General features: G+C 43.4%; 1 protein-coding gene across 1 annotated transcript in view; it reads right to left on the bottom strand.

Annotated features, from left to right (window-relative positions):
- The window catches only part of CHRNA4 (cholinergic receptor nicotinic alpha 4 subunit), a 55,139-nt gene extending 33,311 nt beyond the window's left edge, over positions 1-21,828 (bottom strand). Inside the window, exons 1-3 of the mRNA XM_077460354.1 lie at positions 21,674-21,828; positions 6,930-6,974; positions 3,823-3,932 (exon numbers count right to left, since the gene is read on the bottom strand). Coding sequence (XP_077316480.1) covers positions 3,823-3,932; positions 6,930-6,959 — 140 coding nt within the window. The 5' untranslated portion in view covers positions 6,960-6,974; positions 21,674-21,828. The remainder of the gene's footprint in view (positions 1-3,822; positions 3,933-6,929; positions 6,975-21,673) is intronic.
- Between the last annotated feature and the right edge of the window lie 5,031 nt (positions 21,829-26,859).

Below are 26,859 nucleotides of genomic sequence, written 5' to 3' on the forward strand. Positions count from 1 at the left end.
CCTAGTTTTTTAATCATTCGATGTAGGCTCTCTCTATCGGGGCAACCTGGAATAGGTTTGCCCAGAGGGAATGACCAAAGCTTTGGAAAGAGGAAAGCTTGGCCGAGGGATGGCTTTCAATAGATTGCAGCAAGGTAACTGCTCTGCTACACAAAAAAAGCCTGACCCAGAATCAGGTCGCCTACAAATGATTTAGAACCGTATTTCAAACTAAAAATACGATGCACTCTGGGAGAGGGGTGGCCCGCTGCCATCCATGCTGCAATTACCAGGTGATTAGCTGCCCCTGCAAAGTGGTGGAGGGGCCGGCTATCTCAGGTCAACCAGGGTTCCATGGCACTGTGGTATCCTCACCTCTAGGGTTGTTTTTTTTTATCCTTCAATGTCAGCTATCCCCATTAGGGCGACCCGGAATGGGTTCACCCAAGGGAATGGCCCAAGCACTTGGAAAGATGAAAGCTTGGCCAAGGAATGGCTTTCAATAGATTGCAACGAGGTAGCTGCTCTGCCATGCAAAAAAGCCTGACCCAGAATCAGGCTGCCTATGAATGATTTAGCACTTAGTTCCAAACGAACACACGATACGCTCTGGGAGAGAGGCGGCTCGCTTCCGTCCATGCTCTGGTCACAAGGCGTAGAGCTGCCCCTGCGAGGGGGGCAGCTATCTCAGGCCAACAAGGGTTCAACGGCACTGTGGTATCATCACCTTAAGGGGCAATTCTGATAATGCCAGTTATTCTTAACCAAAGCATGGATTAAGTATGCCCCTCCCCCCCCGACATTAGTACCCTATAGGGAAGTAAAAGCCTTCCTTATGCACTATCCTGCCTTGGACCAGTTCCTGGAGCAAATTGGCCCACTTATGTCCTGGGAACATCAGCCCCACTTGCCCCGGGTAGCTCTACGTAGCAACCACTGACTTCAAGAACACACCCTTAACTAACCTTCTCATTGGATGGTTATTCGCCCATCACTCCAATGGATGAACAGCATGGCATGGAGAGGTGGGAGGGGCCAGACTCAAAAGTGATCTCACCATAGACCCAAGACAAAGTAGTCAAAAAACTCTCACGGATGCCTCATATGCAGCCAACTATAGGCAGAAATACTTTTTTTTTCCATTAACATTTTCAGATAAGATCATTTACATAACCTAATCAAATTTAGAGGAAAAAAAATCTGATAAGCCGCTATGAGGCGGCGTACTGTAACAAGCGTGGTCGTTGGATCAGATATCACAGCGGTTCCCCGTCAAGGTCTATTTTTTATCTTTTATTGTTGCTAAATTTGCCAGATTTGTCAAGCAGTAAATGACATTCAGATAACGGGTTTCCTAAATGAAATGTCACGGAGATGAAATAAATGGCGTTAAATGTCTTTAAAGGACGAGCGACGGCGGCATAAAAGATACACGTCGAGTGAATCAGCCTCGACATCCTCTAAATGGCAGTAACAGGAACACTGACATTTAATAAGATTAAAACAACTTTCTTTGCAGCCCCGATGTTCAATCTGTCTAGCCGCAAAAAAAAAAAATACATTATTGTGATTGGCTAGCTGTGCCATTCATATCGCCATTTGTCTTCTGCCAAGCTTTGTCCCCACAGCCGCGGCCGAAGGAGGAGTCCTACAAAGAGGACAGTGTTGGAAGAAGCTGTTAATCTGGGCCAATTCTCCTGTTCTAGCGCTCCCCTTTCTCTACAGCCTCGTACATACAAACGGATTTTCCGACGGCAAATGTGTGATGACAGGCTGTTGGCGGAAAATCTGACCATGTGTACGCTCCATCAGACAATTGTTGTTGGATTTTCCGCGGACAAATGTTGGCTAGCAGGTTTTAAAATTTTCCACGGAAAAAAATGTGTGTTGTCGGATTTTCCAAGCGTGTGTACACAAGTCCGTCAGACAAAAGTCCAAAGTACAAACACGTATACTTGGAAGTAAGGAGGAGTCGGAAGCGGTCGGTCTTGTTAACTAGAGTTTGTAATGGAGAATTAACATTCGTGACGTGGCAAATTATGAAATCTCGAAATTTAGCGCGCAATTCTCTTCTTCTATAATGGGATAATAATGAAGCTGCTTTGCTGGTGATACCGATGGAGTTATTGCAAATTAATTTTCAAAGGCTTTTTTTTTCTAGTGATATCAAGATTATTATTATTATGCTTTTTTTTTTTTTTTTATTTGGGCAAGTTACCACAACACCATTATCCCTGAGATTTTACGATCAAAGATACAAACTATGTTGGTGTCCCTTGTCAATTTTACATTGTATTCTTTAAATGTAACTGCCTACTCCCAAACTGGCTATGCGTTTTAATTTAAATGACAAGTATTATTCTCCACAATTTTTTTATTGTGCATTAAAAAAAAGAAAACAAATAAAATTAGACATGCTATCGGCCAATAGAACTTAACCAAAAAGTGCATTCTATGCATCCAAAAATATAGAAAATATACCAAATCAAATCATTATTCAACCAAAAAAATAATGTCAAAGCAATAACTCCAAGGCCAATAATAACACGTTATCTCCTCCGATTCCACAACATGTCTGGTTGACAAACGGCCGTTCAGAAACGAACTGAAAAGCACGAAATTAAAAGCGCAAATTAACATTCGCCAAACTTTTACTAACACAAAATTAGCAGAAGGAGCCCAAAGGATGGCGCTAAAGAACCATGTAGTACATCAATACGTTCGTGACTGTTGGCCAACAATTGTGTGGACGTGTGTATGCAGGACAAGTTTGGGCCAACGCCCTTCGGACAAAAGTCCACAGTTTTGTTGGCCTACAATCAGATCATATGTACGAGGATTTAGACTCCTGTCAGCCCCACCTATGTACTAGAACAAGAACACTGAGCTTGCTGAATTTTCCTGCATTTTTACATGGTATAACCAGACAAGGTATAGTGAGGTAGTTTGAAAGGAGCCGAAAAGCCCCCATCATTGAACCATTGCAAAGCACAGTAAAGTCTTAGATTAACGGAGCTATTCACATGTCTCACTCAACTGTTCCAGGCTTGTTGGCCACCATCAGTACAATGCATGGATACCATGGAGTAGCACTTGAAGACAGTGCTCCAGCCAAAGTGAGGAAAGATCTTTCCAATAGGAGGAAAGAGAGCAATTTATACAGAGTCTCTGCCCCTTTCTTATGCCCATCCAAACCTGGATAATAAAAAGGTTTGGCTGGAGTTATGCTTTAAATCGTTAGTACCGGGATGAGGTTGTCCAATGCCCAGGGTGAGGGTGTGGACCTGCACCCCATTCCCTACTGCTAATACAGAAAATGTGCATACCACCCTGCACCTGTTATCTACACAGGGCCAGGACAAGGGTGGGCAGAAGGGAAGGCTGAACTGGGCCCAATAGTTTATCGGGGGGATGGGGGCTCCCTGACCCAAACTCTAAGGGAAGGAGGGCCACAGATTGACATCTTTGCCCTGGGTGCTGGGTCACCTTGTCCTGGCACTGTCTCTAGTCCGTGTGTTTTGGCTGCCCATGGATTGTGCACTGCGCATGTGCAGCCCATCTCTTGCTTTCCAACAGCTGGAAGGTGGTTGCTCATGCGCAGTGTCGGTTGGGTGGCTGGGGCATGGTGGGACAGCATTAGCGATCAGACATGAAGCCACAGTCTTCAGCACTCTCTTCCCTCTCACATGGGGAGCTGCACCCGGGACGGCTGTCCCTCTTGACCCTCCTTGTCCCAACCCTCTTTAGTATGACAATGTGCACCAATATTCAGACACACAATAGGGTTTGGTGTACCCTTGTCAGAGTAAGCGACCCCCTTAGGCATCAACAATATGTTCTCACTTGTTGTAAAGGACAATATCCGGCCTCCAGATCAGCTCCGATGGGATCCGTATTGAGGTCACATTCTCGTATTCCAGAGGGTCCCAGCGCAGCTTGTAATCGTGCCATTCCTACAAGACAGGAGGGTGACAGAAGATCAGATGACAAGATATGGTCAAGACCTCCAGCTATCAACATTCTACAACAGGTCTTCAACCCAGCAAGCATTGCCAAAAATACAAGGCTGACTCCATCTTGGATATCTACAGCACCATGGTACAAAGAGTGGAAGGACCAGGCACCATAGGAACGTCATGGTAGGGCCCAGTTCTAAGTCCCAACTTTCATTCAAATAATCCCCGGTGATCCTGCCATAAAGGTGCTCGTCCAGATATTTCTATCATAGGGTGACAACACTCTCTCAATTCTCCTGTGTTGTCACCAGGTTACCATATATGAAATTCCAATGGAGACAACAAGTTTCTGTTTCAAAACACATCAAACAATCATGATCCACTGTAGTCACCATCAGAAAACCTGTCCTGAGAAATACTATGCAGCCGTCATTGGAGTGCATGCAGACAGGAAGTAGCTGCAGAGAGGATGCTCTGAGGTATAACAAACGATTAAAAAAAAAACCTGTAATCTAATAAAAAACAAAAACAAAAACAAAAAAAAAAAACAAACACAATGGTATATGATATACAGTTCCTTCTGTCTGCCCTTAAAGTGTTACTAAACCCACAACAGTAAAATCAGTCTGTATATGCAGTAAAGCATGCTTGTTATACTCACTGTTGAACCTAAGGGATTAATCTTCTGCATTGTGTAAAAAGGCTGTTTGATCCTGTCTTATCTGATCCTCCCCTTCTTTTACTGTCCCCAATCCATTGCCCGATAGAACACAGCCTCGGGGCAATGTGCACATGCTCAGTTTGGCGTGTATTGCTTGAATTTTTTTTTTCCTTGGGAGGGTGCATGTAAACATAACAGGGCCCATCAGCACTGTCCAGACAGAGGGTCAGGGGTCCTGCAGCATCATAGGACAGTCAGAGGAGAATGAAAACTCCTCCTACAAGCTTTAACCGGTGCTCAGCCGGACACTGATAGAAGCAACACGACTGTTATATACTGCTGATGAGAAAAGGGTTTAGAAGTTTATATTTACTAAAATAATTGCATTTCCATGTTCTGTGTACTGTGGGAGACCAGATATAGTGAATGAAGGCTCCTGGGTTAGTAACACTTTAAGCTGCTTTGAGTTGCTCCAGCATTTCTATTGACTTATATTTGGAGAACAGCAGTTCTGATGCAGACAAATATCTGAGTACACAAGCCATATTAGCCATGTTACTATGGCCCACCCTTTGCAGCTATAACAGCTTCAACTCTTCTGGGAAGGCCGTCCACAAGGTTTAGGAGTATCTATGGGAATGTTTGATTATTCTTCCAGAAGTGCATTTGTGAGGTCAGACACGAGAAGGCCTGGCTCGCAGTCTCTGCTCTAGTTCATCCCAAAGATGTCCTATCGGGGTGAGGTCAGGACTGGTCCAAAACATTTGGTGGAGGGGGGATTATGGTGTGGGGTTTGGCTTGGCCCCTTAGTTTCAGTGAAGGGAACTCTTAAGGCGTCAGCATATCAAGACATTTTGGACAAGGTCCGTAAAAACGTGGATGAGCGAGTTTGGGGTGAGGGAACTTGACTGGCCTCAACCCAATAGAACACCTTTGGGATGAATTAGAGCGGAGACTGTGAGCCAGACCTTCTCTTCCACATCAGTGCCTGACCTCACAAATGCGCTTCTGGAAGAATAGTCAAACATTCCCATAGACACACTCCTAAACCTTGTGGACAGTCCTCCCAGAAGAGGTGAAGCTGTTATAGCTGCAAAGGGTGGGCCAACGTAATATTGAACCCTACGGACTAAGACTGGGATGTCATTAAAAGTTAATGTGCGTGTAAAGTTTTTGTAATATAATGTACATATCTAAAATTTTACACTGATGTTTTATATTTATTTGTTTTTACTATTAATACAGGCATACCCCACTTTTAAGTACACAATGGGGTTTATTTACTAAAGCTGGAAAGTGCAAAATCAGGCTCACTTCTTCATAGAAACCAATGAGCTTCTAACCTTAGCTTGTTCAATTAAGCTTTGGTAATAAAACCTGAAAGCTCATTGGTTTCTATGCAGAAGTGAGCCTGATTTTGCACTTTCTAGCTTTAAACCCCACTGCGTACTTAAAAATGGCGTATGCCTGTATACAATCTTTGTTTGACAAGTAAACATCTAATACAGGGTTTGCCCATGACCCATGAACCCCAGAACACTGTATGTTTATCTAAAGGGAAAGCAAAGAAGAAGAAACTCTTTGACTTCAGACTGTCTCTCTCTCTCTCTGAACAACATTTTAGCAGATACAAATATTTCTGGCGTGGTCGTATGCGTGAAAGAACATTAAGGACTTGCGAAAATGGGCAAATATAAAACGCTTTAGGGTACATTCAGCTTTTACTGTATATTGAGTTCCTTCCGTGTGCTTCTGACTTCCCTCAAGCTGCTTTGAGTTGCTTCGGCATTCCTATGGACTTGTTTAGCAGTTCAGATTCAAACTAATACCTCAAGTACACAAGTTCTATGATAGGAAAAACCACCGCTCCAAAGTAACCCTCCAGGGCTGAAGCTCTGTCTCCTGTTGATGAGCCCCAGGTGCTGGCCGTTGCACACACCGTGAGCAAACAAGCAGAAAAAACGCTGGATAGCCGCACACTGGAGAAAGACTTGAAATCCCGTCTTTTATTAAGACAACGGTCACATCAAAACAAAATCAAATAATCCACAGCAAGAAAATAACGGGGTACAGGGAAATTCTGCCACGTTTCGCACCGTGATCAGTGCTTACTCATAGCTAGTTATTTTCTTGCTGTGGATTATTTGATCATGTTTTGATGTGACCCACGTTGTCAAAAGATGGGATTTCAAGTCTTTCTCCAGTGTGCGGCTATCCAGAGAACATTTATGATGGATCAACACCTGGTTGGTTTTAACTCTGTGGGAGCAGGTGAGGGTTCTCTTAGTAATTCTCTGCAGTGAAGCGTCATTTCAAGTGACCATGTGACTCACCTGTTTCACCCAGACGTTCGTGGTCATCATCTGATTTTTCTCATCCTATAAGAAGAGAAGGAAAAGGTCAAAAAAGGAATCAATTAGGATATTTGTGTTATTGATTTGTAGCATATCTGTTAGGACTTATTCAACAAGGAGCTTCCTTCAAGTTTTTGACTCTTAGTAAGTACCCCTGGGTTATAAAGTGTGTACTAAAGCAAAAATGTTGGCTGACAGGTCTGCATTCTTAAGGCATAGATTGGTGTTGTTGCAACCCAGATGCAGTATGGAAAACTCAGTCCATGCCTACCCCTGATCTAAAGTGCTTCCCCTGGCAAGTCCTTCCTGCAGTATATACAGTTGTGCTCATAAGTTTACATACCCTGGCAGACTTTATGAATTCTTGGCCATTTTTCTGACAATATGAATAATAACGCAACAAAAAAAATTCTTTCACTGATGGTTAGTGTTTGTCTGAAGCCATTTATTATCAATCAACTGTGTTTACTCTTTTTAATGACAACAGAAACTACCCAAATGATCCTGATGAAAAGTTTACATACCCTGGTGATTTTGGCCTAATAACATGCACACAAGTTGACACAAAAGGGGTTTGAATGGCTATTAAAGGTAACCATCCTCACATGTGATCTGTTTGCTTGTAATTAGTGTGTATAAAAGGTGTATTTGTGTAATTAGTGTGTGTGTATAAAAGGTCAATGCATTTCTGGACTCCTGACAGACCCTTGCATCTTTCATCCAGTGCTGCACTGACGTTTCTGGATTCTGAGTCATGGGGAAAGCAAAAGAATTGTCAAATGATCTGCGGGAAAAGGTAGTTGAACTGTATAAAACAGGAAAGAGACATACAAAGATATCCAAGGAATTGAGAACAATCAGCAGTGTTCAAACTCTAATCAAGAAGTGGAAAATGAGGGGTTCTGTTGAAACCAAACCACGGTCAGGTAGACCAACTAAAATTTCAGCCACAACTACCAGGAAAATTGTTTGGGGTGCAAAGAAAAACCCACAAATAACTTCAGGTGAAATACGGGACTCTGAAAACATGGGGTGTGGCTGTTTCAAGATGCACAATAAGGAGGCACTTGAAGAAAGATGGGCTGCATGGTCGAGTAGCCAGAATAAAGCCATTACTACACAAATGCCACAAAGTATCCGACTTACAATACACCAAACAGCACAGAGACAAGCCTCAAACCTTCTGACACAAAGTCATTTGGAGTAATGAGACCAAAATTGAGCTTTTTGGCCACAACATAAAACACTACATTTGGATAGAAGTCAACAAGGCCTATGATGGAAGGTACACCATTCCTACTGTGAAACACGGCGGTGGATCGCTGATGTTTTGGGGATGTGTGAGCTACAAAGGCACAGGAAATTTGGTCAAAATTGACGACAAGATGAATGCATTATGTTATCAAAAAATACTGGAGGAACATTTGCATTCATCAGCCAGGAAGCTGCGCATGGGACGTACTTGGACATTCCAACATGACAATGATCCAAAACACAAGGCCAAGTTGACCTGTCATTGGCTACAGCAGAATAAAGTGAAGGTTCTGGAGGGGCCATCTCAGTCTCCTGACCTCAATATCATTGAGCCACTCTGGGGAGATCTCAAACGTGTCGTTCATGCAACACAGCCCAAGAATTTCCAGGAACTGGAGGATTTTTTGCCAAGAGGAATGGGCAGCTTTACCATCTGAGAAGATAAAGAGCCTCATCTACAAATACCACAAAATACTTCAAGCTGTCATTGATGTTAAAGGGGGCAATACACTGTATTCAGAACTGGGGTATGTAAACTTTTGATCAGGGTCATTTGGTTTGTTTCTATTGTCATTATGATATAAAAAGAGTAAACACAGTTGATTGATAATAAATGGCTTCAGCCAAACACTGACCATGAGTGAAAGAAAAGTCTTTGTGTTATCCTTCATATTCTCTGTAAAATGGCCAAGAAATCATAAATTCTGCCAGGGTATGTAAACTTATGAGCACAATTGTATTCGGCATCAGCCACCTGTGTGCACAGAGCATTGAAAACTGCAATATATTTTATGACAAAATTTCTCAGTTTAATGTTTTCAAGTGTTTTATTTCTGCATATCCTGATGGAAGGACATTCAGATGCTTATACTTAATTTCCCATTTATAAGCTTTATTGTTCATTGAATGTACTTTCTACGACATTGTCTTGTTACTTGAATAATAAAAAAAACATTGAAAGTTGAAAAACGAACCGCATCCTGGAATTTGTGCCCAAAAAGGCAGAAGACAAAGGACTACTCGTCAGTATTGGTGTGGAGGCGGCCATCTTGGTAGAGGCAGGGCTTTGCTTCCTCATGTCAGAGCCTCCAGCAAGGAAAACAGTGAGCAGCACAGTAGTGATAGACCAGATCTCCTTGGTCAAAGACAGCAGGGCATTAGATCTCACACTGCATATACAGTATATACTCACTGGCCACTTTAATAGGTACACCTTGCTAGTACTGGGGTTGAACCCCCTTTTTGCTTCTTCCTGGCATAGATTCAACAAGGTGTTGGAAACATTCCTCAGAGATTTTGGCCCATAGTGACATGATAGCATTACACAGTAGCTGCATATTTTTTGGCTGCACATCCATGATGTGAATCTCCCTTTCCACCACATCTCAAAGATACTCTGACATCTGGTGACTGTGGAGGCCATTGGAGGACAGGGACCTCATTGTCCAGTGGTGAGATGATTGGAGCTTTGTGACATGGTGCATTATCCTGCTGGAAGGAGCCATCAGAAGACGGGGACACTGCAGTCATAAAGGGATGGACATGGTCAGCAACGACACTCAGGGAGGCCGTGATTTTTAAATGATGCTCAGCTGGTACTATTGGGCCCAAAGTGTGCCAAGAAAATATTCCCCACACCATTACACCACCACCAGCCTGAACCCCTGGTACAAGGCATGATGGATCCATGCTTTCATGTTGTTTACGACAAATTCTGACCCGACCATCTGAATGTCACAGCTGAAATCCAGACTCATCAGACCAGAAAGTTTTTCCAATCTTTTGTCCAATTTTGGTGAGTCTGTGCGAATTGTAGCCTCAGTTTCCTGTTCTTAGCTGACAGGAGTGGCATCCAGCGTGTTCTTTTGCTGCTGTAGCCCATTTGCTTCAAGTTCCAACATGTTGCGCATTCAGAGATGGTACTCTGCATCTGCACACCTTGGATGTAACGAGTAACTTATTTGAGTTACTGTCGCCTTTCTATCATCTAGAACCAGTCTGCCCATTCTCCTCTGACCCCTGACATCAACAAAGCATTTTCCTCCACACAACTGCCGCTCACTGGATATTTTCTCTTTTTCGTATCATTCACTGTAAAGCCTAGATATTGCTGTGCGTAAAATTCCCAGTAGATCAGACATTTTTTAAATACTCACACCAACAACCATGTCACGTTCAAAGCTATTTAAATTCTCTTTTGTCCCCATTCTGATGCTCAGTTTGATCTTCAGCAAGCCGTCTTCACCACGTCTAGATGCTTAAATGCATTGAGTTGCTGCCATGTGATTGGCCGATTAGCAATTTGTGTTACCAAGCAATTGAACAGGTGTAACTTCTAAAGTGGCCCTCACATACCCTATTTTTCAGGAAGAATGCAAGACAAATAGGAGACTGTGTCAGCACAATTGTCGTTTGTAGATGCTCCCTAAAGCACAGAAAATCTTCACTCTTTGAGTTCAGTTTCACTTCGAGATATTTGCAGCAACTGCTCACTCTGTACCCATTGGGTGACAACGCGTCTGAACTTTGTCACCTGAGATTAGCACCTATTTTTCGGTCTGTTCTGACTTCGCTTTCCTCTGCTTCCCCTAAGGCCAGTAGTGTATTTAGGATTTGTGCTGCCCTAGGCCTGACGAAACTCGTGCGCCCAATAATTTAAATATGACCCACCCCTTCCAGTCAAGGCCACACCTCTTGCTGTTTAAGACCCGCCCTGAAATTTTCAAGTGGGGACTATAGTTCTGAGGGCCTTGGGGGGGGGGGGGGGGTGGATTCCCTTAATTTGCATAGATTTCCTCTCACTTCCTGTTTGGCTATGGGGCAGGACGTGAAGGGAAATCTCTGCAATGGGTCAGGGATGTTAAAAAATAAACTGACAGGGGCTATAACCCTCCCTTACTCTATCCAAAACGAAAAAAAATATATGTGTTGCCTATAGTTCTACTTTAAGCACCAATTTTTGAGAATTTTATGGAGAGGACTAAGAAGATATAACCATGCCAATGGTGCAGCAGATAACATAGCACAGTGAGGAAGGTTTGGGGTCCAGGATGATAGGACAGTCAAAAATAGAAGCGGCACAGTTGTGGAATGCCGACCACCCGCGTACCGGAAGCAGTGTGGCCCCTTTATGGGGGTGCTAGACTAATTTGCCTCTCAGCCCAGTCCGCCTCCTAAATCTGGTGCTACACTAACAGTGTGCTGCCCCCCTGCAAAGTGCTGCCCTAGGCCTGGGCCTTGTCGGCCTAGGCCAGGATACAGCGTTGCCCAAGGCATAAAGCCTGGTCCAAGATCTGCCCCAGCCTGTGATTGGACAGTGAAGGGACTGCAGAGTACTGATTAGGTCATCCCTCTGCTCTCTCCTCCTGTCTGCATGCTCAGACAGTGCTGGGCAAAACATGGGTAGTAATATTAGTAGGACTTTCATATCAAGGCAATTGCAGGTACTTAAACCAGCTTTGCTATGTTTATTGTTTCTAGTAAATGCATTGACTAATTAAACCATGTTTTATTTAATCCAGCCTGGGGTTCACACTTAAACAAAATGACAGGTGCACTTAAATCCAACCAAGCTGGGGCATGTGGTCCTTGCTGGTCAGCCGCAGGCAGCTCAGAGCAAACAGAAACATATTTTTGAAGACTGTGGAGATTCTGAACCATCATCAGCAAGATTGAGCGAGGACCCCCCTCCTCCACCCCCGACTCCTCTCCGCCAGCAAGTCTCTCTATACATCTTCTGCCCACCGGCCTGGTGCCATCCTCCCCTCCCTGCCAAGGCACCACCTGCTACAGAAAAACACTTGGAGAGCACAGCAGCTGCCGTGCCAGGATAAACGCACAGCGTACGATAATGCTGAGCCCATTCTCCGTATGCCAAGGCCACCCAAAAAGAATTGATTATCCGGAAGAGCCGTATAATGGAGAGAGAGAGCGAGAGCGACGGCGAGAACGCCATTAGCAACTCATCTCCAGTGCTGTAAATAATTGAGATGATTTGCCACCACTAAACACCACTATTATGGTTTACACACAAAAAAGGGGGAGGGGCAAGGAGTTCTGGTTGCTATGACAGTGCGGTGTAAAGGGTGCAGTTACTGTATTCTTGTGCCCATATACAGGAGATAGAATGTGCTCAGATCTCCCCAACTACCTCTCTCCATCTATATATCTCCGTCTATATCTCGTCATCCCTCTCTCCATCTATATATCTCCATCTATATCTCGTCATCCCTCTCTCCATCTATATATCTCCGTCTATATCTCGTCATCCCTCTCTACATCTATATATCTCCATCTATATCTCATCAACCCTCTCTCCATCTATATATCTCCGTCTATATCTCGTCATCCCTCTCTCCATCTATATATCTCCGTCTATATCTCGTCATCCCTCTCTCCATCTATATATCTCCATCTATATCTCGTCATCCCTCTCTACATCTATATATCTCCATCTATATCTCATCAACCCTCTCTCCATCTATATATCTCCGTCTATATCTCGTCATCCCTCTCTCCATCTATATATCTCCGTCTATATCTCGTCATCCCTCTCTACATCTATATATCTCTGTCTATATCTCGTCATCCCTCTCTACATCTATATATCTCCATCTATATCTCGTCATCCCTCTCTACATCTATATATCTCCATCTATATCTCGTCATCCCTCTCTACATCTATATATCTCCATCTATATCTCATCAACCCTCTCTCCATCTATATATCTCCATCTATATCTCGTCATCCCTCTCTACATCTATATATCTCCATCTATATCTCGTCATCCCTCTCTACATCTATATATCTCCATCTATATCTCTTCATCCCTCTCTACATCTATATATCTCCATCTATATCTCGTCATCCCTCTCTACATCTATATATCTCCATCTATATCTCGTCATCCCTCTCTCCATCTATATATCTCCATCTATATCTCGTCATCCCTCTCTACATCTATATATCTCCATCTATATCTCGTCATCCCTCTCTACATCTATATATCTCCATCTATATCTCGTCATCCCTCTCTACATCTATATATCTCCATCTATATCTCTTCATCCCTCTCTACATCTATATATCTCCATCTATATCTCTTCATCCCTCTCTACATCTATATATCTCCATCTATATCTCGTCATCCCTCTCTACATCTATATATCTCCGTCTATATCTCGTCATCCCTCTCTCCATCTATATATCTCCATCTATATCTCGTCATCCCTCTCTACATCTATATATCTCCGTCTATATCTCGTCATCCCTCTCTCCATCTATATATCTCCATCTATATCTCGTCATCCCTCTCTACATCTATATATCTCCGTCTATATCTCATCATCCCTCTCTACATCTATATATCTCCATCTATATCTCGTCATCCCTCTCTACATCTATATATCTCCATCTATATCTCGTCATCCCTCTCTACATCTATATATCTCCATCTATATCTCTTCATCCCTCTCTACATCTATATATCTCCATCTATATCTCGTCATCCCTCTCTACATCTATATATCTCCGTCTATATCTCTTCATCACTCTCTCCATCTATATATCTCCATCTATATCTCGTCATCCCTCTCTACATCTATATATCTCCATCTATATCTCGTCATCCCTCTCTACATCTATATATCTCCATCTATATCTTGTCATCCCTCTCTACATCTATATATCTCCATCTATATCTCGTCATCCCTCTCTACATCTATACATCTCCATCTATATCTCGTCATCCCTCTCTACATCTATATATCTCCATCTATATCTCGTCATCCCTCTCTACATCTATATATCTCCGTCTATATCTCGTCATCCCTCTCTCCATCTATATATCTCCATCTATATCTCGTCATCCCTCTCTACATCTATATATCTCCATCTATATCTTGTCATCCCTCTCTACATCTATATATCTCCATCTATATCTCGTCATCCCTCTCTACATCTATACATCTCCATCTATATCTCGTCATCCCTCTCTACATCTATACATCTCCATCTATATCTCGTCATCCCTCTCTACATCTATATATCTCCGTCTATATCTCGTCATCCCTCTCTACATCTGTATATCTCCATCTATATCTCCGGCGGAGTTCCAGTGGGAAAATTTAAAACATGTTCTATTTCTAAAGTCCGCTGGATTTTTGGCAAGCAAAGGTCCGATGGAGCCCACACACGATCGAATTGTTCGACGGACTCATTCCGTCAGACATTTGCTGTCAAAAAGTCTGGTCGTGTGTACGTGGCATCAGTCTATAGCTCTCCAACCCTCTTTGTATCTCTCCATCCTTCTCCATCTATATCTCTCCATTCCACCCTGGTCTAGATCTCCCCTTCCCTCACTTCATCTACAGGTATATCTCTCCATCTCCCTCTATAGATCTTTGTCTCTATCTCTTCATCCTATCTGTCTATATCTCTCCATCCCTCTCTCCAACCTATCTCTCCACACCTCTGTCTATATCTCTCCATCTCTATCTCTCTATCCCTTTTTCCATCTATACTTCCCCAACCTATCTCCCCACCTCTGTCTATGTCTCTCCAACCTTCTTCATCTATATCTCTCCATTCCACCTTGGTCTGTTTCTCCTTATCCTTCACTTCATCTATATCCCTTCATCCCTCTCTATAGGTCTTTAATCTCTTCATCCCTCTCTATATATATCTCAGTCTATATCTCTCCATCCCTCTCCATAGCTCCCCATCTATATATCTTGTTTTGCATCCCCCCATCCCTCACTCTGTCTATACTCTCCATCCCTCTCTATGGGTCTTCGTCTTTAGCTCTTCATCCCTCCCTATAGCTCTCAGTCTATATGTTTCCATCCCACCTCTGTCTTGATCTCCCCATCCCTCGCCAACATATCTCTCCACCCCTCTCTAAATCTCTCAGTCTATCTCTTTCCATCCCATCTCTGTCTATGTCTCTCCAACCGTCTTCATCTATCTCTCTCCATTCCACCTTGGTCTGTTTCTCCTCATCGTTCACTTCATCTATATCCCTTCATCCCTCTCTATAGGTCTTTATCTCTTCATCCCTCTCTATATATCTCAGTCTATATCTCTCCATCCCTCTCTATATCTCCCCATCTATATATCTCGTTTTCTATCTCCCCATCCCTCACTCTATCTATAGCTCTCCATCCCTCTCTATGGGTCTTCGTCTTTATCTCTCCATCTCTCCCTATATCTCTCAGTCTATATCTTTCCATCCCATCTCTGTCTAGATCTCTCCATCCCTCTCTATATCTCCCCATCTATATATCTCTTTTTGTATCTCCTCATCCCTCACTCTATTTATAGCTCTCCATCCCTCTCTATGGGTCTTCATCTTTATCTTTCTATCCCATCTTGGTCTATATCTCCCCATCCCTCGCCAACCTATCTCTCCATCCCTCTCTAGATCTTTCAGTCTATATCGCTCCATCCCATCTCTGGCTATATCTCTCCATCCCTCTTTATAGCTTTCTATCCTTCTTCATCTACACTTCTCTGTTCCACCTCAGTTTCTATCTCCCAATCCATCTATCTACCTCCATCTCTCTCTATAGCTCTCTGTCTTTATCTCTCCATTCCTCTGCTGATAGGTAATTTGCGTTCTCTGTTCTACGCCTCGACTCCAAGAACACCCTCGGCCTCTCTGGCACACCCGGTTGAGTGTAAGTTACTGCCGGCACTTGTAGATACACAAATGTGGATATCATTAACTCTACAGCTTGAGGCGATTGTAGACATATTAGTGCACTTGCAACTACGTCCATAAGAGGCACCCCCCTCCCCCCCAAATCCATGCATCCAGCCCCCTAATCTACATGCAGAGCGCCAGATGCATGGGATTCCAATGGGGTTTTTTTTTTTGTAGCACATTAGAGGCTCTAAAACGTAGCGAATATTCGCTATTCTCTTCCTCATTCTCCTCCCAGCCAAACTTGAAGCCCCTTAGGACTCGCCGCTGTCCATCTCCCATGAGGGGGGGGATGTTCATTTGTGCCGCCCACCAAAAAAATATTGAGCACCAGCCGCCACTGCTTGCAACAGAAACAATTGAGTACTGTCCACGATACTTCTTTTATTTGCACCAACATACAACTTTTCAGGACAAGTTTTTTGGGGTATGTCCCCTTCTCCAAGGTCCCAGCAGTACTAATTCACAAAAGCACAAACTACTTTCGTGAATTAGTACTGCTGGGACTTTGAGGAAGGGAACATACCCCGAAAGCTTGTCCTGAAAAATTGTATGTTGGTGCAAATAAAAGAAGTATCACGGACAGTACTCAATTGTTTCTTTACCGCAACTGTAAATTTGTATCAGGAAATAGACACAAGACTGTTTAGTGGTAAATGTATTGGTACTGGTTAGAATAAATGGTGGTTTGAGCATAAATAAACACACCAGTTAGGTTCTGACACAGTCTGCTAGACAGTATAATCACTACGCTAAAGTAGCTTAGAATAGAGAGTTTGTACCACTAGACTAGGATTAATGCATGAATCAGCAAAGTAAGCAATAAACCGTGCATATAAGCATTAACTACAATGTGAATAATAATACTATAACGAGTACACTCTAGAAGAAAGTATACGATATGGTGCAATATCCCCTGAAAGGTGCCTCTTAGCATAGGAAATTGGTAAAGGTCTCAGTGTAGCAGCTGTAAAGAGACAGTCTTTAGCCTTAATTCTTCAGCCAGCTAGCGTTGGGGCCCAGTTGTACCATTGGTGCACATGAGAATAGTCCCATCCAAGCCTACAGGCAGTAATAAGGCTACTAAATGGCTGTATGGACAGTTCCTAAAGGGCTCAGTCTCTTTCTCTAGCAGTAGATAGTAAATCCCCATGGCAGCAGCTCACCAGTCCCAGCGATATTGCAACTCACCACCCAGTCACACACAGTGATTAGTCCACACTCTGCTCTGTCCCAGCTGACTCTGGCTGTCAGTATACCTGGATTCAGCACTCTGAATGCTGTAAAGGCCACCAATATACAGCAGTGATGGTACACACTAGAGAGTGATGTGCACTCTCCGATCTCCCTCGTGACAAGAGGAAGCTGTGTCCTGTACAGCCTGGGAAAAAAATCTGCTATTTTCCCTCTTCCTGGCAATCTCCCTCTGAGAAATGCAGCTCAAAAGCTCTTGATTGCAGTAGAGTCAGACTACAGTTCCCACAGTGCATTGCTGCCTGACTCAGTCCATTGAACTCTTCCTGCTCAGCAGCTCCCTCCTCTGGCTGATATAGCTGCTAACCTGTTCAGCGCCACAGGGCTGCAGCTGAAGCCAGTGTCCCTCTCTCAATCTCTAGTCTTTGCCAAGCAACTGGCTGCAGCTCTATTCAATAATTGCAGAAAAAAATAAAACTTCTTGATCCTGCCGGAAATCCTGCCAACTTCTTGTTCTCTCCTGCGTAACACCCTAAATGGTTACATTGTTCTCACTTATATCTGAGGACTTAAGAACCCCCTTAAGGACTTAAGGAACACATGCGTGCAATGTATACAGTTAGCATCAGCCGGCCAAACTTCACTTGATGATCTCATCTCCCAGAAAGCTCCTTGGATTGTAGAAATTCTGGGTAAGCTTCTAATTAGGGAAAACAAGCACTTTAATTATTCTAAATACTTTCTAATTGTAGCCCAAGGGAGAGTAAAAAAATCACGTAGGAGCCCTAACATGTATTTATGCATCAAGCAGAGGCCAAGGAATCTCTAGTGAGACTAGAATTATCACAGGCTATCATCGTATTATCAACATTGATGGAGTCAGCAAAATAAATGAAAGGAGGCCAGCAAGCCCCGTTTGATAGTCTATTAAACCGTTTGTAAACCCAAGGACAAAAATGTAATATGATATAGTTTACCAGTCCATAGATATTCTGGCTGCATTTGTTTTCTTTTTTTTTTTATTTCTTTTTTTTATAGGACGTTTTTCCTTTAATTTTTTCCCCTGGTGATCCTACCAGTAACACACCTCCTGTCCTATGGTGAAATGCTCACTCACAATACTGTATGTATGGAGGCGTAGTGCTGTCACCCTAGGCTGCTCTTTTTATTTGGAATACAAATCCTTCAGGAATAGGCATGTGCAATGCATTTAGGTCCCAACATAAATTCAGACAAAATTTTGGTTATTCGGAGATTTGGATGTATCCAAATCTCCAAATGAAATAATACATTTCCTTGAAACTCATTTAATTTCCTTTCCTATATGCGTTTTCTAACCAATTCCAAATTTTCAGAAGGATTCGAAATTTGGATCAGTTGAAAAACAATCAACCAATTTTAATTCTGTGTGAAGAATAGCTGATTGTTAAGAAATGGGCCAGGAAGCTGGTCTCTGCGTCCTTAACAACCAATGACTTATCACCTACCAGCTGGTACCCCCCAAAATCTATACCAGATCTTTAACTGATCATGCAGCCTGGCAGGTCAGGAAAGGGAGGGGACTAGAGAGCGCCCTCCCCTCCTACACCATACCAGGCCACATGCCCTTAACATGGGGGGGGGGGGTGCTTTGGGGCAGGGGGCTCCACTAGGCTTAAAATGCATACCAGACCCTAAGGGGCCGGTATGGATTGGGGGACCCCCCCCCACTCTTTTTTTCCCCAGAACTTTTCATTGCCAGCATTCTTTATGTACATTTCAGCTGTCGGTGGGGAAGCATGCTGACAGCTGATGCGTCATCGGTTGTTCGGGACGCAGCGGCTGGCTTTCTGGCCCACTCCTTAACAACCAGCTATTCTTCACACAGAATTTGAAATGGACGATCATTTTTCGACCATTCCGAATTTGAATTGTTATAGAAATATGGAATTCTTTAGAAAAATAATAAACGAAATTAAACTAAATGAATTTCAAAGCGAATCAATGAAACAAAATTAGTAACATAACAAATCTAGCCAAAACAAATATTTCCGTTCTGCACTTGTCTACTCAGACAAGTGGATTTCTGGCAAGATTAACATATATTTTTTAGTACTTGCAGACAATGCAAAAAAAAAAGAAAACAAAAGAAGCCATCAACTGGCCTGGTAAGCTGCATTAGAATACTGAAATAAATGATGTTCTTGTTCAAGGGACTAGGCACACCCCCCAACCGTCCCGGATTCCACGGGACTATCTCAGGATCTTAGGACAATCCTGGTGTCCCATGGATCTGGGCCGCGTCCTGGAATTGGGCACTAGACCACATGATCCAGCACCCAACTTCAACTCTTTGCATAAATCATCCGGCCAAGTAGTCTGCTGCCCAACAGTAGGTGCACAGTCCGAGCAGCAGTAGTAGGCCAGGCGCTCTCTACAGTGCAAGGTAAGTGCTTTACCCCCAATGTCTTTCCTTCTCCAACTACACTGACCACCAATCTCCCCCAATGACTGTTTTTTGTTCCTCCACTGATACTCAGGCCTTGGCAGCAGGGCCAAGTGGCACAGACAAGCTGAAAATGTCTTCAGTGCTACAGAACAAGTCCAGTTGAATGTAACCAACTACTCTTAGCTATCACAGGCAGATTTAAAGTGCTTTTCTTTAGTAGAGTATAAAAGAACCCCTAGAACCCCTGTATGATATATATTTCTGTCTATATCCCCATTGCAGATTTTTCCTGTTTATTTGTCAGGAGGACAGGAATTAGGGGAAATCGCTCTAATGGAGCCCTGGATAACAGTTAAAACTCAACAGATCTTATAAATCCCCACTCCATCTAGACCAACCCATCACAACCTTTTTCACACAGAGGAACCCTTGAAATAACCTTCCGTTCTCAGGGAACCCCTACTAAAAATGTCTATATCTACAACTCATGATACATTAGTGTGATGGTCAGTGTAAAGAATGCTCCTTACATCTGTGGTTATTGAGAAGAATTACTCACTTACAGATAGTTAAAAAGATCAATGGTGTCAGTGGGGACTTATCTGAGAGGCAGAAATTGCTCAAGGAACCCCTAGAAAACTTTGGCGGAACCCTTGAATTTCATGGAGCCCTGGTTGAGAAACCTTGAATTCGTGTGATGATCAGTGGGAAGAACGTTCCTTACACCAAGGGCTAGTTTACACTTCAGAGCTTCAGTGGGGCTTCAAGTGAGCTTTACCATAGACTTCTATGGAGTCTTTGAAGACACTTTGAAGCACCACTAAAGCTACATGGGGTATAATTGGGGCTCATTTACACTTGATTTGCCTTCCACACACATTAACGACTAGTTTACACTTGCTTCAAGGCTTTGGACACGCTTTGTTAAAAGTTCTCTGAATGCCAGTCAAAGCCCCTGTCACTAAATAAAATGGTTAGCTTACAGTCCTGTTTACACCTTGCTTTTGCTTGGTGCATTGATGAGGCTTCGGTGAAGTTTCGATGAGCCCTTGGTGGGGCTTTGGTGGGGCTTCAAGCGAGTTTTGCCATAAACTTCTATGGAGGCTTTGAAGATGCTTTGAAGCATGACTAAAGCTACATGGGGTATCATTTTCGAAGTGATGCAGAAGCAAAGCAAAAGCAAGGTATAAACAGGACTGTAAGCTAATTATTTTATTTATTGACAAGAGCTTTGATTGGTGTTCAGAGAGCTTTAACAAATGTGTCCAAAGCCTTGTTTTGAAGCAAGTGTAAACTAGCCATTAATGTGCGTCAAAACCGAAGCAAGTGTAAATGAGCCCCAATTATACTCCATGTAGCATTAGTGGTGCTTTAAAGTGTATTCAAAAACTCAATAGAATTCTATGGCAAAGCTCACTTAAAGTTTCACTGAAGCCTCATTCGAAGCCCCTGCAAAGGCTCATTGAAGCCCCATTGAAGCTCCACCAATGCCTCATTGAAGCCCCACCAATGCCTCATCAAAGCACCAAGCAAAAGCAAGGTGTAAACAGGACTGTAAGCTAACCATTTTATTTAGTGACAGGGGCTTTGACTGGCGTTTAGAGAGCCGTGTCCGAAGACATGTTTTGCAGTAAGTTTAAACTAGCCCTTATGGTCATTGTGAAAAATTACCCCCTTACAGTTAGCTAAAAAGATCAATGGTGTCAATGGGAACTTATTTGACGGGCAGGCATTCCCCATTGCTAAAGGAGCCCCTAGCAACCTCTGGAGGAACCCTAGGGTTACATGGAACCCTGGCTGAGAAATTCCAATCTAGACTTTAAATTACTCTCCTCAAGAGATTATATATTCAGTTACATACACTCCATCATTCTTCACAGCTGAGCTACTCCATGTTTCAAATTGATGTGTTGTCCCATTTTATGAATCATTTAAGTAATGAACAAAACATAGAACCAGTTTCAGTCCACTTCTATTGACTTATTGTACCATTGTACACCTTCTCTGCTTGGTTGGTGGGACTTTGAGAAGCATTAAATGCTAATTACTGTAAGTTGGTAAAATATTACCCTTGTCAGGCTATCACTGCTCTGTTTTAGGTCACCCGGTTGAGGAATATTATACAGGTTGGGGGGGCTGCTTACCACATCGATGAGCTGGGCTATAGATAGGCCAAAGCGCACTAGAACGGCATCGGAGATGTTGGCCACGGGACGGGACCACTTGTTGTACCCAAGAAAAAGCTTCTTCAGCAGTCGCTCCTCAGCGTGGGCCCGGGTCTCAATGTGACAGGAGACTGGAAGAAAAAGATAGCGGTGGGTGTACAGAATTTCACTAAAATGTCAGGTTTAGGCAGCAAGGAGACCAGAAACGTAGCTACACATAGAAACTGTGAGTAAACAAACAGGTATATATATACAGCTATATGAGTGACACCTATTGGCAAACGTATGTAGGGATAGGACATGCCCCCTGCCACCCCCCCCCCCCCCCCTTAAAAGGAGAATTAACCAAAAAAAAGGTTAATTGAATCCACAATTGCTTTTGTTATCACTACTATTTCTTTATATTGGCTTTTAAAATGTACAATATGCAGCAATTTAGAAATTGGATGAAAGGTTTAGTACTGGGAAACACTTTTTGAAAGATAAAAATGCATTTTATATACAGCTATATAGATCAGACTAAAATAAAGGACAATTGAGGAGGAAAGAAGAACAGAGGGACATTGCTCCAAATCAGGGGCAGCCCCTTGAAATCAGGGACAGCTGGGAGCTATGACTATATACAAGGTACTGACAAGGGTACAGGGAATGCAGGGATACAAGGTAGCGGAGGACAAACTAGGCACTAAGCAGGAAGCCGGAGCAAGGCAAGGGAGGACAGGAGCCAGGCAGAGTAGGACAACAAGGGGCGAACAAAACAGTGACGGGTCGGGGAAAGGGAGGAGGAGACTTCAATATCCACCTAATGGCTGAACCCAGGTGTGGCTGATTATTACAGCCTGCTGGCTCTTGGGAGACACCTGCTGGTGGACACTGGAGCTGCAAAAAGCCCAGAGCAGCACAGTGCCACCAGCAGGTGAAATCGAACACTAAAGCATCTTCATTTATAATATTCCTAAAGCTGGACTCCAGGAAAGCAGCTGAATACACATATGTGAACTGTAATACGGATTTTGTAATTCTGTCCAGCCAATTGTATGATTCATAGATCAAAAAGCAGTCAGGAAGGTGGGACAACTTTCTTTGTTATAGGGATATGGTGATGTTACCTCCCTGCCCACAGCATTCTGATTGGACAACAAAATAATAGAAACATTTGGATAAGTCATCGACTCTACTCACTCTGCGCTGTCCTTCTTTCCACATAATTCCCGACAGCAGAGCCCGATTGGCCTCTAGTGTTGGTCCTCCCTCTCCCAGTCAGAGCGATGCTGTAAAGGGTGATCTCCCCAGCCTGTGACTGGACAGAAGCAGCACAGCGATGAGCTCAGTTCTCTGTCACTCTGCTTCATCCCGCTATCAGCCTGCTCATGTCAGAACATGAACGGATTTGCTTCTAGTGCTTGTTCTCCTTCCACCACTCTAAGCCCTGCTGTACATAGATTGCATAAGACCGCAAAAGAGGCTGATCTCAAGTCAGAGATGCATACCTACACTGCTTGCATTAAAAAAAAAATAAAAAAAAAAAAACACACACACACATTTAATAATGCAATACATGTAGCTCTACCTCTACAAGGGCTGCTGATAGTATTGGGTGTTTTGTTCCTGCCTTGACCCCACTAAAGGCTTCAGCCCACTGACACCCCAGGTTATACTCACACAAACAAATAGCACCTCACATGCTGAGGGGTCAAACTACTAGGGAAAATGTGTATACTATCGCATAGCAAGGAAAACTCAGAAAAATAAAAAAAAACAATATATTATAAAGTCGCTTAACAGTGATATGATGTTTCCAATTAAAGCCAAACGGCCTTTACAATAGACATACAGAGAATGTCAAACTGTCACTTGGTCAGCGTAAACAATAGCATCACTCACCAAATAGTGTGACAATCAGCAGTCTCGTGTAGGAACTACCAATATTATGGCTATGCTGGCGGTGCACACTGCTGGCGGTAAAGCTAGGGCACCACTGAACTTTGAATATTTGAGGGTAACTAAATAAGTGAATAAGAATATAGAGGGAAAAAAGAACCAGCTCTCAGTTCCTCAAAGCTATTCTTCTGCCAGCTGACGTTGGGGCCCTCGGGTGACATTGGTGCACTAGAAGGTGTTTGTCAGAACCTAAAGTAGTTGTAAAGACCTTTTTTTTCCCCCTAATGTATACTATAGTATTGCCCTTTGGCCCATTGATTCAGTGGCATATTGCAAATAGTTGCTCTTTCTATGCTTTTATCCGCATTTTTTAATTGGTGACAGAGTCTCTATAAAGATTTCATTCACACTACTAGAGTTTATGGTGAAGGCAGGCAGTGGTTAGCCAACTGGTTTCCATTCTAGTTGATGGGGCCATTGCAGCACAGTACTCCATTTTCTAGAAACCAAAACGAGAGAAAATGAGTGGTCCAGGGTGGCCTTCCGGTATGGCTATAACTAACAAGATACACCAAAATCTAAAATTCCATACATTTTATTGTACAAAAAATGTGTTGTTTTTGTACAAGAAAATGAATGGAATTTTAGATTTTGGTGTATCTTGTTCGTTATATGTATACCGGTAGGCCACCCTGGACCACCAATTTCCTCTCTTTCTGGTTTCTATTCACTGTGTTTGGATTGGTGATCTCCTGGTATAAATACCTTCATGACTCCGATTGTATGCCTCCTATTAAATTCTTTTTCACCTTCCATTTTCTCCTATGGCTTTTCTTGGTGGACCCCATCACCACTTCTTCAGGAAGAGTAGTCTAACCAGTACTTTGCCATGGAGGCTCCAGCACAGTGTGAACAAAGGCTTAATTGCTGTGAACGGCTCCCTACTCTGTGAATTGACGTTGCGGACTCTCGTGGGAAGGAGGTGTGAGCTCTGGAGTTGTTTTTATTCAGATAACTGCAAAACTGTTTAACATTTTATTGTGGAAATAAATTGGAATATATTTTCACAATTCAGAATTAGAATGTGAAGGTGCAATTTTCACAGTGGAAATACAATGCGGAGATGGAGCGCGTAACGTTAAACAAAACAAAGAAATTTCCATGGTCACAGTCAATTCAGGACAACACATGGATAAAAAAAAAAATTCCTTCCACTGAAATCCTGGTCTTTACGCAAAAGCTGGTAGGCTGAGGCAAGCCAAGGTTTTACATTTTTACCTTGGTCTTCTAATAAATGAAAATGTGCTAACATGTTGTTCCTTATTATATCTGACTGGATCTTCACCCTCTCTTTCTGGTCTAAATAAAGAACGTGTAAAAAAAAAAAAAAATGCTGAAAGTGGCGGCACAGTGAATGTCACCTATGGCAGTGTATCCCATCCTCATTCCTCCAATACCCCCAAGATGCCATATTTTGGGAATTTCCTTTAGATAAAATAGCTGTCATAAATACCAAGCCATGGACATTGACCTAAACATGGAGATCCGACACGTTTCTTTGTTTTGCAAGTAGACTTCAGTCTTATGTTTTCCTAGGCCAATGGCTTCCAACCTCAGTCATAGAGTACCTCCAAACCTCAGTCCTCAAGTACCTCCAAAAGGTCATGGTTTAGGGAATTTCCCTTAGATAAAATAGCCATCATAAATACCAAGCCATGGACATTGACCCAAACATGGAGACCTGACATGTTCATGTTTCAAGTAGACTTCAGATTATGTTTTCCCAGGCCAATGGCTCCCAACCTCAGTGCTCAAGCAGGGGCGGATCCAGAGTCTAGTCTCGGGAGGGGCACTGCCAGAAAATACGTTTTTTTTTTGCGGGCAATTTATCGGGGACATGGCTGGTGCTAGCGTTTCAATCATGACGGCACCATGGTTAATATGGTGTCAGGATGTTGGAAGCGCATTATTTTTATTATTACATTGTTATATAGAATGTTATATAAAATGAAATGGTTCAACTCACCATAATGCAGAATCAGTGAGAGCCCAGAGTGTGTCACCTGCCACCAGTTGCAGATCGTCACTTGCCATGCCACACGTTGCGGACTGTCACTTGCCACGCCACCTGCCACCAGATGCGGATTGTCACTTGCCACGTCACCTGCCACACGTTGCAGATTGTCACTTGCCACCAGATACGGATTTCCATGTCACCTGCCACACATTGCGGACTGTCACTTGCCACGTTACCTGTCACACGTTGCAGATTGTCACTTGGCACGTCACCTGCCACACGTTGCAGATTGTCACTTGCCACACCATCTGCCACCAGATACAGATTTCCACGTCACCTGCCACATGTTGCGGACTGTCACTTGCCACGTCACCTGCCACATGTTGCAGATTGTCACTTGCCATGTCACCTGCCACACTTTGCAGATTGTCACTTGCCACGTCATCTGCCACCAGATACGGATTGCCACTTGCCATGTCACCTGCCACACATTGCAGACTGCCACATCATCTGCCACATGTTGCAGATTGTCACTTTCCACGTCATCTGCCACCAGATACGGATTTCCACATCACCTGCCACACATTGCGGACTGTCACTTGCCACGTTACCTGCCACATGTTGCAGATTGCCACGTCACCTGCTACACGTTGCGGATTGTCACTTGCCACGTCACCTGCCACCAGATACAGATTGCCACTTGCCATGTCACCTGTCATTTGTTGCCAATTGTCACTTGCCACGTCACTTCCCTGCTGTCGGGGCGGAGGGAGTGATTGTGATGAGTATGGACAAGATGGAGGGATGAGGTGATGCAGGTAGGAGGGGCCAGCACACTCAACAAACTCAGGGGCGGACGCATAAAGGGAAGATTGCTGGCGCTCTGCCTCTGTCACACAGTGCCCCTATAGTGTCATATTTTGCTCCCCATCACAGAATGCTCCGGAAGTGATGTTGCAGCCAGAAATTTAGCACTGCGCATGCACGATGCGTTCCAAACACTTGCGCCATGCGTTTCAAATGATTTGCAACAATGCAGACCAGTGAAACAGTCAGATAATGTCAGAGAAGTGAGGGGAGGTAATCCCCTCCCTGAGCCACAGTTACCTGCTCTCTCTTCGCCGCTCTGTCTAAAGTTAATGTCACGATTACCTCCCCTCACTTCCGTGACATTATCTGACGGTTTCACTGACCTACATTGTCGGAAACCCTCTGAAACGCATGTGCAAGCATTTGGAACGCATCGCGCATGCGCAGTGCTAAATTA

Source organism: Lithobates pipiens, unplaced genomic scaffold (assembly GCF_037356315.1).
Source record: "Lithobates pipiens isolate NorthernLeopardFrog02 unplaced genomic scaffold, aLitPip1_a1.2 Scaffold_28, whole genome shotgun sequence".
NCBI classification, from domain to species: domain Eukaryota; kingdom Metazoa; phylum Chordata; class Amphibia; order Anura; family Ranidae; genus Lithobates; species Lithobates pipiens.